This window comes from Oryctolagus cuniculus, chromosome 1, assembly GCF_051225735.1.
Source record: "Oryctolagus cuniculus isolate XC-2025 breed Fujian yellow rabbit chromosome 1, ASM5122573v1, whole genome shotgun sequence".
Classification (NCBI taxonomy): domain Eukaryota; kingdom Metazoa; phylum Chordata; class Mammalia; order Lagomorpha; family Leporidae; genus Oryctolagus; species Oryctolagus cuniculus.
Genome location: NC_142867.1, coordinates 139,707,633 through 139,721,643, shown reverse-complemented (window position 1 = coordinate 139,721,643; position 14,011 = coordinate 139,707,633). Strand labels below are relative to the sequence as shown.

Below are 14,011 nucleotides of genomic sequence, written 5' to 3'. Positions count from 1 at the left end.
TTGTAGGCTAGAAGCATTTACTATCTACTTCTTCTGCCATGCCTACTTTTTTCATAGTAACTAATGAAAATGCAGGATCTCTGAGAAAATAGATCCCCTTGAAGAGAATTATCAGATGAGTAATATGTGAAATAAAACAGAATTTGGAGAAAGGGTGGCATGATATGTTTCTGAAATCTTTTTAAGAAGCAACCATTTACTGATACTTAGTTGCAGCTAATCCTAGAAAGATAGTAGCTGTAGTGGATTGAATAGTGCTACACTCCATCCGGGTTAAGGAATGTCAACCCAGAGCCTGTAGATGTGACCTTATTTGGAAAGGAGTCTTTGCAAATAAAATTAAGTATTTTTTTAAAAAAAGTTATTTGTTTATTTTGAAAGGCAGAGTTAGAGAGAGAGAGTGAGTTAAAAATCTTCTGTCTGTAGGTTCACTCTCCAATGGTCACAATGGCCAGTACTGGGCCATGCCAAAGCCAGGAGCCAGGAGCTTCATCAGAGGCCCAAACACTTGGACTATCTTACACTTCTTTTCCTAGGCCATTCGCAGGGACCTGGATCAGAAGTGGAGCAGCCACGTCTTGAACTGGTGCCCATATGGGATGGCGGCATCACAAGCAGTGTCTTTACCCCACTATACCACAATGCTGGCTCCAAGTTAAGGATCTTCAAATGATGCCCTCTTGGTTTCTTTGAGCCTTACACCTGATGACAGAGGTCCTTACAGAGAAAACACAGACAGAGTAAGGGAAGGTGATGTGGAGACAGAGACAGGGAGTGACGGCATCTACAAGGCAAGGAATGCTGCAGCTCCCAGCTGCCACCAGAAACTGGGAGCAGAGTCATGGCCCTGGTTGTCCCTTGGTGCTTTCAGAAGGAAATAGCCCTGCCGACACCTTGACATCCAAAGCTGTGAAAGAATAAACTTCTGTCTTTAAAAGGTACTGAGTTTGTGGTAGTGTTTTATAGCAGCCCTAGGAAATGAATGTAGTCACATTTTAATGATGCATAAGTAATTGTTTTTGATGAGGGTTTAGGATTGGAGTACAATGAGCCTGGTAGTTTTGGATATCTACTAGGTATTGAATGTGAAATGTTTTACATTAAAACTACTGGAAGGCAGAATGGTTGTATGAAAATAGTATTTGGGTTGATTAAATGAAAAAATTGATTATACCACAGAAATGGGGTGAAAGCTTTTTTTTTCTTTTACTTGTTTTAAAGAAATGCATTTATTTATTTGGAAGGCAGAGTGACAAAGAGGAAAGGAAAGAGAAAGAGATGTTCCATCTGTTGGTTCACTCCCCAGATGTCCCTAGCAGCCATGTTTGGGCCAGGCTGCAGCCAGGAGCCAGGAACTCCATCCAGGTCTCTCTTGCAGGTGGCAGGAATCCCAGTATTTGGGCTGTCATCTGCTGTCTTTTAGACACATTGGCAGGAAGCTGGATCAGAAGCAGACTGGCTGAGGCTAGAAGGTGTATTCTAGCATGGGAAGTTAAAGTGCTGTGCTGTGCTGTGCCCCTCGCCCTGCAAAAAGGTGGTAGCTTTCATTTCTGCCATCTTCTTTCATTGTATCACTGTGCCATGCCATGTGAGGTTCAGAAGAGAGAATTTTATCCCCAGTATCCTTAAGTTCCGTAGCTTCCTCTCCAGTAGTGGCTCTGGTAACCAGACAGCACTAAGTTCTGTAGATGTGATCGGATTTGGGTTATATATTCTCATGAATAGAATCGTGAACTCTAGAATGCCGGTGGTAGCAGCTGGGAATGGCTTGGTGTAACGGGGCTGCAGAGGCTGACCTGTGCCTCGAGTCCATTCTGCACACAGAGGCTGCCCGTGAGTCTCTGCGTCCCATCTGGGGCACTTGTGGAGCCATTTTTCCAAACAGAAGTCAGCCTGGGTTGTGGGCTCAGTGAAACCTAATAAGGGAAATGGTGTACTGCGTTCCAGCACTGTGTTCCTGTTGACCCTATCGGTCATAGTCAGGACCCACGTGCTGATGTCCACTTACTACCTCACTAGGTGTGCTGTGGGGTCTGAGAGCCCCACTTGATCGCGCATTCACATATTTGGACTCTGCCTTCTCTTCCATCTTGGGAGTCAGTGGCCTTGATGCACAAGTTCCAGATGTAAAGACAGCATGTGCCATCATCCATCTAACCTTGATCCCAGCAACGTGGATTCCCTCTTCTTCACCACTCAGTCCAGCCAGGCCCTCTCGGGTTATGAGATCTCTATTTCTTTCTTTTTTTTTTTTTTTTTTTTTGACAGGCAGAGTGGACAGTGAGAGGGACAGAGAGAAAGGTCTTCCTTTGCCATTGGTTCACCCTCCAATGGCCGCCGTGGCTGGCGTGCTGCGGCCGGTGCACCGTGCTGATCCGATGGCAGGAGCCAGGTGCTTCTCCTGGTCTCCCATGCATGTGCAGGGCCCAAGGACTTGGGCCATCCTCCACTGCACTCCCGGGCCACAGCAGAGAGCTGGCCTGGAAGAGGGGCAACCGGGACAGAATCCGGTGCCCTGACCAGGACTAGAACCCGGTGTGCCGGCGCCGCAAGGCGGAGGATTAGCCTAGTGAGCCGTGGTGCCGGCCGAGATCTCTATTTCAAATGAGGCCGAAGACCTACTGGCAGCTGCCCATGACGACTCATCCGTTACCAGTTATCTGTTATCTATTATCTCCAGTTTGAAGAAGAACTAGAAAACAATGTGCTATTTGTGGCTGCTACCTACATGTTCCTTGGACCATGTAAGGACTGAACTGTCCATAGGAAGGTCAGGTCATCTCATTAATTAACACCATCTTCAGCAAAAAGAACTTTGAATTGTTCTCAGAAGCCTTTAGCATGTCTCTGCTGCTGCTGGCCTATCCCAGAATCACATGCCACTTGTAGTTGTGCTTGCTGGCTGTGCTTCCAACACTCACAAACAGGATACCCTGTGGTTGCAAGTTACCAGTACCCTGTTGCAGCCTCTGGCTCAGGCCATTGTTGAACTAGAACACACTAAACCTACTGCTTTCAGGGCCAATGTCCTCCAAAAGATGTCTTTCAACTATGGTGGGGATGTGTTTGAATTAAACTTCATGAATGCCAAATTTTCCAGTGGTTGTTATGGCTTCTCTGTCAAGGTTGAAGGTGACAGCTGTCACATTGCAGATACCTTAGAGCCCTGAGTCAAGATTGCCTGCTGCTTGTCATGGGGCAGCAGGTCTGATAGAGCTCCTCAGGGCCGGCCTGGGGAGCTCAGGGGCCGAGCGGGATGATGAGTGTCAACGACAAAGGAACCACACCAGAGCCGGAGATCAGTCAACGCCCAGGGCGCAGCCGGGTTCTCGACTTTATTGGGAGGGGAAGAGCTTTTATAGACACAGAAAGGGGGCTGGCTGTCCAGGGCACAAGGCAACCCAGCCAACCAGCTGAAAGGTAAGGAAGGACACCAGCCGGGCACGCCCTCAAGGGCCTATCACAGCCGAGGACACATACTGTTCACGAATACAGAAGTCTCCTGTCAGGCTAGGTACCTTCCCGGGGGCCATCTTAGATCGTTGGAAACGCTGAGTCACTGGGATATGGAAGTGCGGCAAACTCGAGCAAAGGCTTGGAGGCCTTGTCGAGGGAAGGCTTAGCAACTTTGTTTCCTTTTCAGTTGAAGCCCCCCCCCCCCCAATTGCCACTGAAGTTGGCATCAAAAAAGTTGATCTTTCTGCCCAAAAACCACCTGCGTGACCTACCGAGCCAAAACCAAGGGCACGTTCTTCACAGACAGCCACCAGAGCTTCACCTTGTTCTTCCGGCTGTTAGATGTGAGCACTTGTGTTGAACTCAGCCCTCACCAGACATTTGTCTGACTCTAACCAGAAGACTGGCGGGAAATGCTGTTTGTCACTGAGCTGGACAACAAGAACGTGTACAAGTTTAAACTGGGTGCCTTGAAGACAGATTGAATCTGACTCAGCCTCTGGCACATACACTCTGCTTCATCAGAGATGCTGCCTTTTTTTTTTTTTTTTTAAGATTTATTTATTTGAAAAGTGACAGAGAGAGAGAAATAAGGGGGGAGGGAGGGAGAGAGGAAGAGGGAGAAAGAGAGAGAGAGCTTCCATCTGCTGGTTCACTCCCCAAATGGTTACAGTAGTTAGGACTGAGTCAGGCTGAAGCCAGGAACTCCATCTGGGTCTCTCTTATAGGAGGGGCCCAAGTGCTTGAATCATCCTCTGCTGGTCTTCCAGGTCTGCTAGGCGCACTAGCAGGGAGCTGGATCAGAAGTAGAGCAGCCAGGACGCAAACTGGTGCCCATGTGGGATGCCTGTGCTGGAGCTGTGAGCTGCTGTGCTACGACACTGACCCTGGAGATGCTACCTTGAAGAACCCACTCCTCTGGGAAGTGGCTGCTGTGGTCGTCAGGTTCCCAGAGGAGGAAGCTCCGCTGACAGTCTTGTCCCAGAATCTTTTCACTCCAAAGCAGGAAATTCAAGCGTGAGCCTGAGAGGAGCCCCCGACAGTGGTGTCCAGGACGTTCACAGCCCTGATTTCTCTCGCCCTTGCTCCTGCCCTTTGCTCTGTGGATTCAGACTGATGCCAGTGCCTCCAGCTCCACTAGCGTGCTTTTCTTGTCATCTGGGACTCGTGTGTGTTTACTGGACTCAGCTCAAACAGACCCTGAAATACCTGGCCATCTTGGAAAGTGTTGTTTCTGACTGGCAATCAATGCCGGTGCTGTAGGCATTCAAGAGAACAGTACATTCGTTCCAGAAGAAGGATGGAGATTCCAAAAACTGAAATGCATGTTGAGAAATGGAGTCAAGAACAATTCACAGTGTGAAAAGAAGAATGCAAACTATTTCATTTAACAAGAAACAAGCTGAGATTGTGGTTACACTTTGGCTTGCTGGGTTTCAGTTTCCCGGACACGAAACAGATATCTGTGAGCCCATATACTCAATTTCCTGGACAAGGCTCCCCAGCAGGATGTTGTGGATATTCCAGACTTACCCAGATGTTGCATTTGAAAGCTGAAGTTTAAAAGTAACTGTTTTTGAATAAAGAGAATGATCACAGGGAAAATGTATTTGTCACAAAAATCAGAATGCTTTAACATTTTCCTGAATATTTATAAAGGATAATTTTCTTTTTTTGTTTTTCCTCCTGAGACTGAGGAATATATTTCATTTGCTTCTCTATTTTAATTTTTAAAAAAGACTTATTTATTTGTTAGAAAGGCAGTATGACAGAGTGAGAAGCACAGAGAAAGAGAGATCTTCCATCCACTGGTTTACTCCCTAAATGGCCACAAAAGCTAGAGCAGGCCTAGGCTGAAATCAGGAGCCGGGAGCTGCATCCTGGTCTCCCACATGGGTGGCAGAGGCTTGGGCACTTGGGCCATCTTCTGCTGCCTTCCCACATACATTAGCAGGCAGCTGGATCCAAAATGAAGTAGCTGGTACCCAAACTAAACAGGATGCTAATGTCACAAGCCTTGGCTTAACTTGCTGCACCACAATACCAGCCCCCAGAGTTGCTCCTGTAATACCATGAAGATTTCAAGTTTGTACCTCTTGGCATTTAAATTAAAAAATGCATCTGATTGCATATGAAGCCACATATTCATGTTTAGATTAAAAGAAAGGCACATAGAAGTTTTGGTTCCCTTTCACATTTTACATTTACATTGCGTTTGAGAAACCAGCAGAGTAGTTAAGGTTTTTTTGGCTTTTAAATGGTGATGCTTTTGTTTCATTTGTTTCTTAATGTGAGAAAGTCAGAGAGACATACAGAGATCTTCTGTTCATTGGTTCACTCCCCCCTTAAATGCGCACAACAGCCATGGCTGGGCCAGGCTGAATCTGGGATCTGGGAACTGAGTCCTGGTCTCCCACATGGTGGGCAGGGACGCAGCTACTCGAACCATCACTGGTGCCTCCCAGGGCGCCCATTAGCAGGAAGCTGGAATAAGCAGTGAACTGGGACATGAACCCAGGCACTCTGCTTTTGGATACATGCATTCCACGTGCCGTCTTCACCACTGGAAACTTCCATCCCAGTAGGTACGTTTTAACTGAGATTTTGTGTATTACCTAAAGGAACTTTGCTGAAATTTTTATTCAGAAAAATCCTCTTCTGTCCTATCCATAGATTGTTTCACTCACAGATATTTCTGCATCTCCATTTTTCCCCTTCCCTTTACCTTTCTCGTAGGTGATCCTCCTGTGAAAAGATTGCTTGTTTTTTTGTTTTAAATTTTGTTTCTGAGTAGGTGAGTTTTGTCACGATCTCTGAGGCTGTGACGTTTCTGTTAGCTGACTGGAAGATCTTCCTTCAAACACAGTGAGCAGCACTTGAGTTTCCCCCCTTCCTGGTGGATCTCTTTTGGTGCCAAGAAGATGCTTGCCTTCTGTCTCAATGTCCCTGTGAACAGCCAGGGGCGTGATCTGCTGGGAAGGTCTGGCCGAGACCAGTGGTCTGGGCTTCTCTGTCAACTGCCTCTGCTCTTTCTCTTACTCAGCAAGAGCGACTGCTGACAGCCCAGAGATGGGTGGAAAGTAAATGGGGAGAAGTCAGATGTGAGTTCAGTATGGTGGGAAAGATGAATGCTTCCTTTCCTTTTTTGTTATTATAGAGAACATAAGTATCTTTGGGTCAATACATGAATCGCATCCCGTCTAAGAAATGTAATTCTGACAAATTATGCTTTTGTATGTATGTCCGTGGTTCTGTCCTGGGCAGCATTGGCAGGGCAATCCCAGCGAAAATTTGCCTCCCAATTTGAATTCCTGTCTGTCTGATGGAGACAGAAGACTTAATGTGATGCTGCTGTTGATCCTGTCGTCTTTTGACCTTTGATGATACCAGTTTACAGGGAAGCTGTGTGAGGGTACGTCAGAAGGTCTGGAATTTTAAAAGATGCACATTTTCTGTGAATTACAGGTTCCTTGTATTAATCAGCTTTGTGTTACTGCAGCAAAGTACCTGATGCAGCTGAGTTAAAGAGATAAGGTTTTTATTTTAGCTCAGTTTTTGGAGGCTCAATGAACACATGTCATGGCAGATGCTTTGTCTCTGGTGAGGGGATGACAGATTGTAGAAGGCGAAACCCACGTGAAGGAAAAGTCACATGATGAACCAGGAAACAGAGACTTTGGACCCAAAGTTGGGATTTTATAACTCTCCTGTTGTGCGAACTACCTTGTGAGGGCATAGACCCACTAACCAAAGACCTCCCACTAGGCCCACTTCCTGAAGGTCCCCACACCTCCATGGGGACCATATCTTTAACACCTGGACCTTAAAGGGTACCCAAACTTATATCCAAACATAGCACAAACAATTGATCAGAAAGTAGCCTTCAGTTTTCTTGAACTTGAACAAGAACAGCAATATAATTATTTGTAAGGTATATTGTATAAATTGAATAAGTTGTTATAAAATAATTGAAGAGATAGCAATATGTAGTTTAAATTAGAATTTCAATTTCAGTCTTTATTAGAAAATATTTTGTTTATCATCAAATGATTATTGAAAGTATATAGTTTAATGAAAAAAAGATACAAAGCAATATAGAAACATTAAAAGAAAATTGAGCTCCATTAAGTAAGAATTATGTCAGATAGAATTAAAAGATAGAACGTGGTTAACTGTCAGGTAGTTGAACAGACATTTCAAACTAATTTAAAAGGCAGTAAAACATATCTTTATACCCTGCACCAAGATGTGTGCTTCCCACTCTTTTTCTTGCTCCACTTCCACATCCTCTCAGGACCACATGTGGCATAGCAGGCTAAGCCACTGCCTGTGACACCATCCCATGCTGGTTCATGTCCTGGATGCATCGCTTCCATTCCGGCTCCCTAGTGGTGGCCTGGGAAAGCCGTGGAAGATGGCCTAAGTGGTTGAGCCCCTGCTAGCCATGTGGGAGACCGAGATGGAGTTCCAGGTTCCTGACTGAGCCCTGGCCATATGGCCATTTCAGGGGTGAACCAGCAAATGGAAGATTTCTCTTTGTCTCTCCCTTACTCCTTGGAATTCTGACTTTCAAATAAATAAATCATTTAAAAAAACCTTTGTCTCATAGAACCATTCAAAGTAAGTTGCGTTTTCATAACAAGGTGCACCTTTACTGTATATACTTATTATTTTTTTAAGATTTATTTTATTTATTTGAAAGGCAGAGTTACAGAGAGGCAGAGGCAGAGAGAGAGAGAGAGAGAGAGAGAGAGGTCTTCCATCCACTGGTTCACGCCCCAGATGGCTACAATGGCTGGAGCTGAACTGATCCAAAGCCAGGAGCCAGGAGCTCCCTCCAACAGCCCAAGGATTTGGGCCATCTTCTACTGCTTTTCCAGGCCACAGCAGAGAGCTGGTCAGAAGTGGAGCAGCTGGGACTCGAACTGGTGCCCACATGGGATGCCAGCACTGCAAGCGGCGGCTTTACCCACTATGCCACGGAGCCGGCCCCTGTGTATAATTATTAAATATAGGTTGTCACCACAGTGCACAGATATTGAACCCGTTCCTCCTGTGTAACTGAAGTTTTCTGTTTTTTGATCAGCACTTCCCCCAATCTTCCCACCCACCCAAATGCCAATTTATTTGAAGAATCCAGTGATTGTCTTGTTTAGGCTTACACATTCTGGATTTCACTTAGCATTTCCTCATGGTTAGGTTTAGGTTAAGAAATTATGCCAGGACTATTTCACAGGTGGTACTGTGTGTTTCATTATGTAGCTCTTGATGGGAGAGTCTCCTGTCCTTGGTAATGGCAACTTTCATTACTTGCCTATGGTAATGACTGGTTGTGGATATACTTGAAGTGTTCTCTTGGCATCTTTACAGAGAGAGAGGAGATGGGAGCACCCCGGTTTCATAGAGAGGGAGGTTCCCCAGTCTTGCTCAGGGGCACTCTCCCCATGTCAGGGCTCTGGGACGTTACTGCACATCCCTGTCAGCCGTGTTCAGTAGCAAGCAATCTCCTGGCACATTTTCCACTCTATTTTAAGGCATGTCTGTGAGGTGATGACGGAATTTTAAATCCTGTGAGTGTGTTGTCCTGAACACAGTCGTCATTTTGGAAAGCTTTGTTTATAACCTTTGTGGAAATTCTCTTAGCATTTACATCAGAACTTGAGCTTATTTTTTTCAATATCCTCAGCTGTGACTCATCTCTGTCCTGTGAGGATGAATTTGATTTTCATAAATAGCAATAGATCTTTCTGTGCCAAATCTAATGAATAAGGTCATACTATTTCAGGAAGAAGAAAACTTTAACAAAAATAAGATTGATTTTCCTAAGATGCTTGTATAATGCCAGACATTTCGTCCCCGTTGTGAACACTGGACAGCACTGTTGCGTTCAGTGTAGTGTTTCCCGTGGTGACTTCCTTGAGAGCGACCACTTGCCAGCTGCCTGAAGATTTGTGTAGTTATCATATACACGAGCTTATGCTACAGAGTCTCATTTCTTTATCCATTAGACTGCAGTTTAGTAACTGGTTCCTTACATTTAGCTTAGGGCGATTGAGGAGTTGCCGACTGCGCACTGCGTATGGGCCACTGGGGTAGTTGCTGTGTATGAAACAGACAACATGGACGTATCAGCACTGCTCCCTTGGAGTTGGCCCTCTGAAATCTGGTGGGAGAGATGAGCCGTGTATACAAGTGTCATAAATGCTCTATTATTGCAATGTTTAAGTGAACAGGAATAAGGCAGTTTGAAACCAGGAATCAGGAGTTTAGAGAACATAGCATGGATTCTGTTGGCCCTCACGATGGAAGACCTGATAGGTTTTATTGGCAAACCCTATGGCATAGGTCCCTGGCTACTCCTTAGAGCCCGGTTGCTACTGCTGCTTCCTTTGCTCACACTGTGGTCCAGGTGTATTTGCTCACTTAGCAGATGTTTGTGGATTGGTGTAGACACTGGGGCTATAGCTATGAACAAACCAGGAAGGATTCCAGCCGCGTGCTGCTTACATCCCAGCACAGGAGCAGTGGACATGGCGAGTGATCAAGTGTGTGTGATGGCAGAAGTGGGAAATGCTGTAGAAAAATAAATAGGGAAGGGATCCAAGGGAGTGCACTTTAAAATGAGGAGTTCAGTACAAGTCTTAGTGAGAAGGTATGTTAGATAAGACTTCAAGGAGTTGGTGAGAGGAAGAGTGTTTCAGGCAAAGGTACCTCCCCGTAAAACATGCCTGAGGAATTATGCTTGGAACATTCATCCTATCACTGTGACTTCAGCAGAGAGGAGGAGGAGGGCGCCAGTGGGAATGTCCCAGAGGCAGTAGAGGAGTCAGGTGACACAGGCACTTATGTATCCACTGTAAGGATTGCAGCTTTTACTCTCAATGCTCTTGTTTTTAAAGGTTCATTGTGATCTCTGTGCGAATAGCAATAACAAGGTTAGAAGTAGGAAGCCTGTTTTTAAAAGATGGAGCTAAGATAATTTCTTGATGTATTGGATAGGGAGTTTAATTAAAATTATTTTTGTTAAAGATTTATTTGAAAGTCAGAGTTACAGAGAAGCAAGCAGAGAGAGAGAGAGAGAGAGAGAGAGAGAGGTCCTCCATCTGCTGGTTAACTCCCCAAACGGTTGCAATGGGGCCAGTCCAAAGTCAGGAGCCTGGAGCGTCTTCTGGGTCTCCCACATGGGTGCAGGGGCCCAAGCACTTGGGCCATCTGCTGCTTTCCCAGGCCATAGGCAGAGAACTGGATTGAAAGTGGAACAGCTGGGACTGGAACTGGCGCCCAAATGGGATGATGGCGTTGCAGGTGGTGGCTTTACCCACTACGCCAAAGCTCCAGCCCCATGGAGCACTAGCCCCATAGATGGGGAGTTTAAAAGAGAAAGAGATAGAGATGTTAAGAACGATTCAAGGGAGGACTGGTGTATGGTGTAACCAGTTAAGCCACTTCCTGCAACACCAGCATCCTATATGGGTGCCGGTTCGAGTCCTAGCTATTCTACTTCTGATCCAGTTCCCTGCTAACGTTCCTGGGAAAGCAATAGAAGATGGCTCAAGTCCTTCAGCCCCTGCACCCATACAGGAGACCTAAATGAAGTTCCTGGCTCCTGGCTTCCACCTGGCCCAGCCCTATCCATTGCAGCCCTTTGGGCTGTGAACCCGCGTGTGGAAGATCTCTCTATCTCTGCTTCTCTCTGCAACTCTGCTGTTCAAATAGACAAAATAAATCTTTTTTTTAAAATTATGACTCAAAAGACTGGCTCAAGTAACTGAATATAGAATATGCATTTTCCTGAAAAATGAAAACTGAAAAAAGCATGTTTGGAAGTAGCATTCAAGTGTATTGTTTTAGACTTGTTTGGATAGAAGTCATCATTCAATATCCAAATGCAGTATTTTTTTTTTTTTTTTTTTGACAGGTAGAGTGGACAGTGAGAGAAAGAGAGAGACAGAGAGAAAGGTCTTCTTTTTTCTGTTGGTTCACCCTCCAATGGCCGCCACGGCTGGTGCACTGCGGCCGGCGTACCACACTGATCCGAAGCCAGGAGCCAGGTGCTTCTCCTGGTCTCCCATGTGGGTGCAGGGCCCAAGCACTTGGGCCATCCTCCACTGCCTTCCTGGGCCACAGCAGAGAGCTGGCCTGGAAGAGGAGCAACCGGGACAGAATCTGGCACCCCAACCGGGACTAGAACCTGGGGTGCCGGCGCCACAGGTGGAGGATTAGCCTATTGAGCTGTGACACCAGCTCAAATGCAGTATTAATCAAGTAGATGGTCATATAAATGTGAAGATTAGAAGAGTAATCTGGACTGAAAATAAAAATGTGGCATTTATTTTTTTCCTGGAATCCACTCTCCTGGTGTAAATATATCTTGAAATCTAGAAACCGATACTGGCATGGCCTGAGCAGACTCCTGGAGAAAACCTTTATCTAGGTCATGCTTAAGAAACAGCAAAACAGATTTCCTCTCAGTATTTGCAGTGGCAACCAGGAACCAAAACATCAGGAATTCTTTCTTTTTCTTTCTTTTTTTTTAAGATTTATTTATTTATTTATTTGAAAATTTCAGAGCGAGAGAAAGGGAGAGACAAACAGAATCTTCCCTTCACTGGTTCACTCCCCAAATGGTTTCACTGGTCAGGGCTAGGCTAGGTGGAAACCAGGAGTGAGGAGCTTTTTCCAGGTCTCCCATGTGAGTGCAGGTACCCAAGCACTTGGGCCATCTTCTACTGCTTTCCCAGGCCATAGCATAGAGCTGGATCGGAAGTGGAGCAGCCAGCACATGAACAGGTGCCTATGTGGAATGCCGGCACCCTAGGCGGTGGCTTTACCTATCATGCCGCAGCGCTGGCCCTAACAACAGGAATTCTAAGGGACGGCAACTTCTTCATTCGGAACTGTGCTTCCCTCAGTCCCTCCACCATTTGACCCTGGACACTGCTATAATCACTGGGAATGAAGAAAACAGCTCTAGTGATTTCTGACAGGGGAGATAGTGAAGAGAAAGGAGTCAGGAAGGTTATGCCATGGCATTGTTTAAGAACTCCTGGATGGGGCTGGCATGGTGGTGCGGTGGGTTAAGCTGCAGATACAGTGTCAGCATCCCATATGAGCGCCAGTTCGTGTCCTGGCTGCTCCACTTCCAATCTGGCTCCCTGCTAACAGCACCTGGGAAAGCAGTGGAAGATGGCCCAAGTTTCTGGGCTCCTGCTACCCATGTGGGAGACCCAGAAGAAGGCCCTCGTTCCTGACTTCAGCTTGGCTCAGCCCTTGCCACTGTGGCCATTTGGGGAGTGAACCAACGAAAGGAGGATATTTCTGTCTTTCCCCTCTTTCTGTAACTCTGTCTTTCAAGTAAATAATATGAATCTTAAAAAAAAAAAAAAAAAAAAAAAGAACTCCTGGATTCATCCCTGAATTGTGCCTGTGTCTCTGATGCACAGTAGCAGACCAAACAGTCTGAACAAAGTTTGTTCAGTTAACAAACTAAATGCAGGTTCAAGACTGGTCAAAGGCATCGAAAACATAATCAACCTTGAAATCACAATCTGCAGAATGCTACTTAGAATGTATGACTCTAGTACAGTCAAGGAGACTGAATGTTACAACAAAAACTTCCAGATCAAAATCACTGTTTCACCTGAATAGGAGATGACAAACAAATTCCAACTGAGATGATGATGATGGAGTTACCTGACAAGATTTTAATTCAGCTCTTCCAAAAATGCCCCAAGAAGTAAGGATGAAAGATTTGAATCTTCTATTCACCTGTTGGTGACAGAATGTATTGTCCCAGGGTTGGGAGTCTGGCCACGAACACAATGCCAGACAGATGTGATCCTGACAAACCTGAGTTCACAGCCCCAGGGACAGAGCGAGCCAGCAGGCCGCGGGAGGAGGGTGGAGTACCTGCCAGGTCCTGCAGGAGGACGCAGTTGGCTTGTGTGGGCAATTCTGTGGCTGGCAGGGGACTGCACTCTGCTACCCATGCGTAAGTTGGAGCTGTGCCTGGTTTCCTTGATGAAGAGGGCTGTTTTCGGGAGTAGAGTAGGGAAAGGAACTTCTTAGATCATTTGTGATCCTCCAGTTTCCCTAGAAGTTAAAGTAGCACAAAGTGTTGGGCTTTAATGTTAGGTCTTACACCACATGGGCACTCTTGACACAGAAAATAAATAAAAAGGTAGAGGTTGAGCATCCCTTATTCAAAATGATTAGAACAAGAAGTATTTCAGATTTTGGAGAATTTCAAGTTTTGAAATATTTGCACAGACTTTACCTGAAGCTTGAATATTCCTATTCTGAAAATCCAGCATGTCACCAAATCCAAAATGTTTTCAAGGACACATTGGTGTTTAAAATGTTTATGATATCAGAGCATTTTGTATATTCTAAAAAGTTTTCATTTATTAGAGAGAGAGAGAGAGAGAGTGAGAGAGACACGCTTCCATCTGCTGGATGGAATGCCCACAACAGCCGGGGCTGGACCAGGCTGAAGCCAAGAGCCGGAAACTCAATCTGGGTCTTCCACATAGGTGACAAGGACCCAACTACTTAA

At 45.7% G+C, this 14,011-nt stretch overlaps 1 protein-coding gene and 1 pseudogene across 15 annotated transcripts in view; both read left to right on the top strand.

Moving 5' to 3' along the window:
- Positions 1-14,011, top strand: part of AUH (AU RNA binding methylglutaconyl-CoA hydratase) — a 162,584-nt gene that overhangs the window by 81,427 nt on the left and 67,146 nt on the right. Inside the window, exon 8 of one of the 15 annotated variants that reach the window (XM_089316025.1) lies at positions 4,227-4,562. The exons of 12 other annotated variants lie outside the window; for them this stretch is intronic. In XM_089316025.1, coding sequence (XP_089172151.1) covers positions 4,227-4,477 — 251 coding nt within the window. In that variant the 3' untranslated portion in view covers positions 4,478-4,562. Of the gene's footprint in view, positions 1-536; positions 943-4,226; positions 4,563-14,011 lie in introns of those variants that run through there. 2 more of the 15 variants (XM_089316049.1, XM_089316031.1) reach the window with 2 other exon arrangements.
- On the top strand, positions 1,047-3,260 carry LOC138847664 (dolichyl-diphosphooligosaccharide--protein glycosyltransferase subunit 2 pseudogene; annotated as a pseudogene).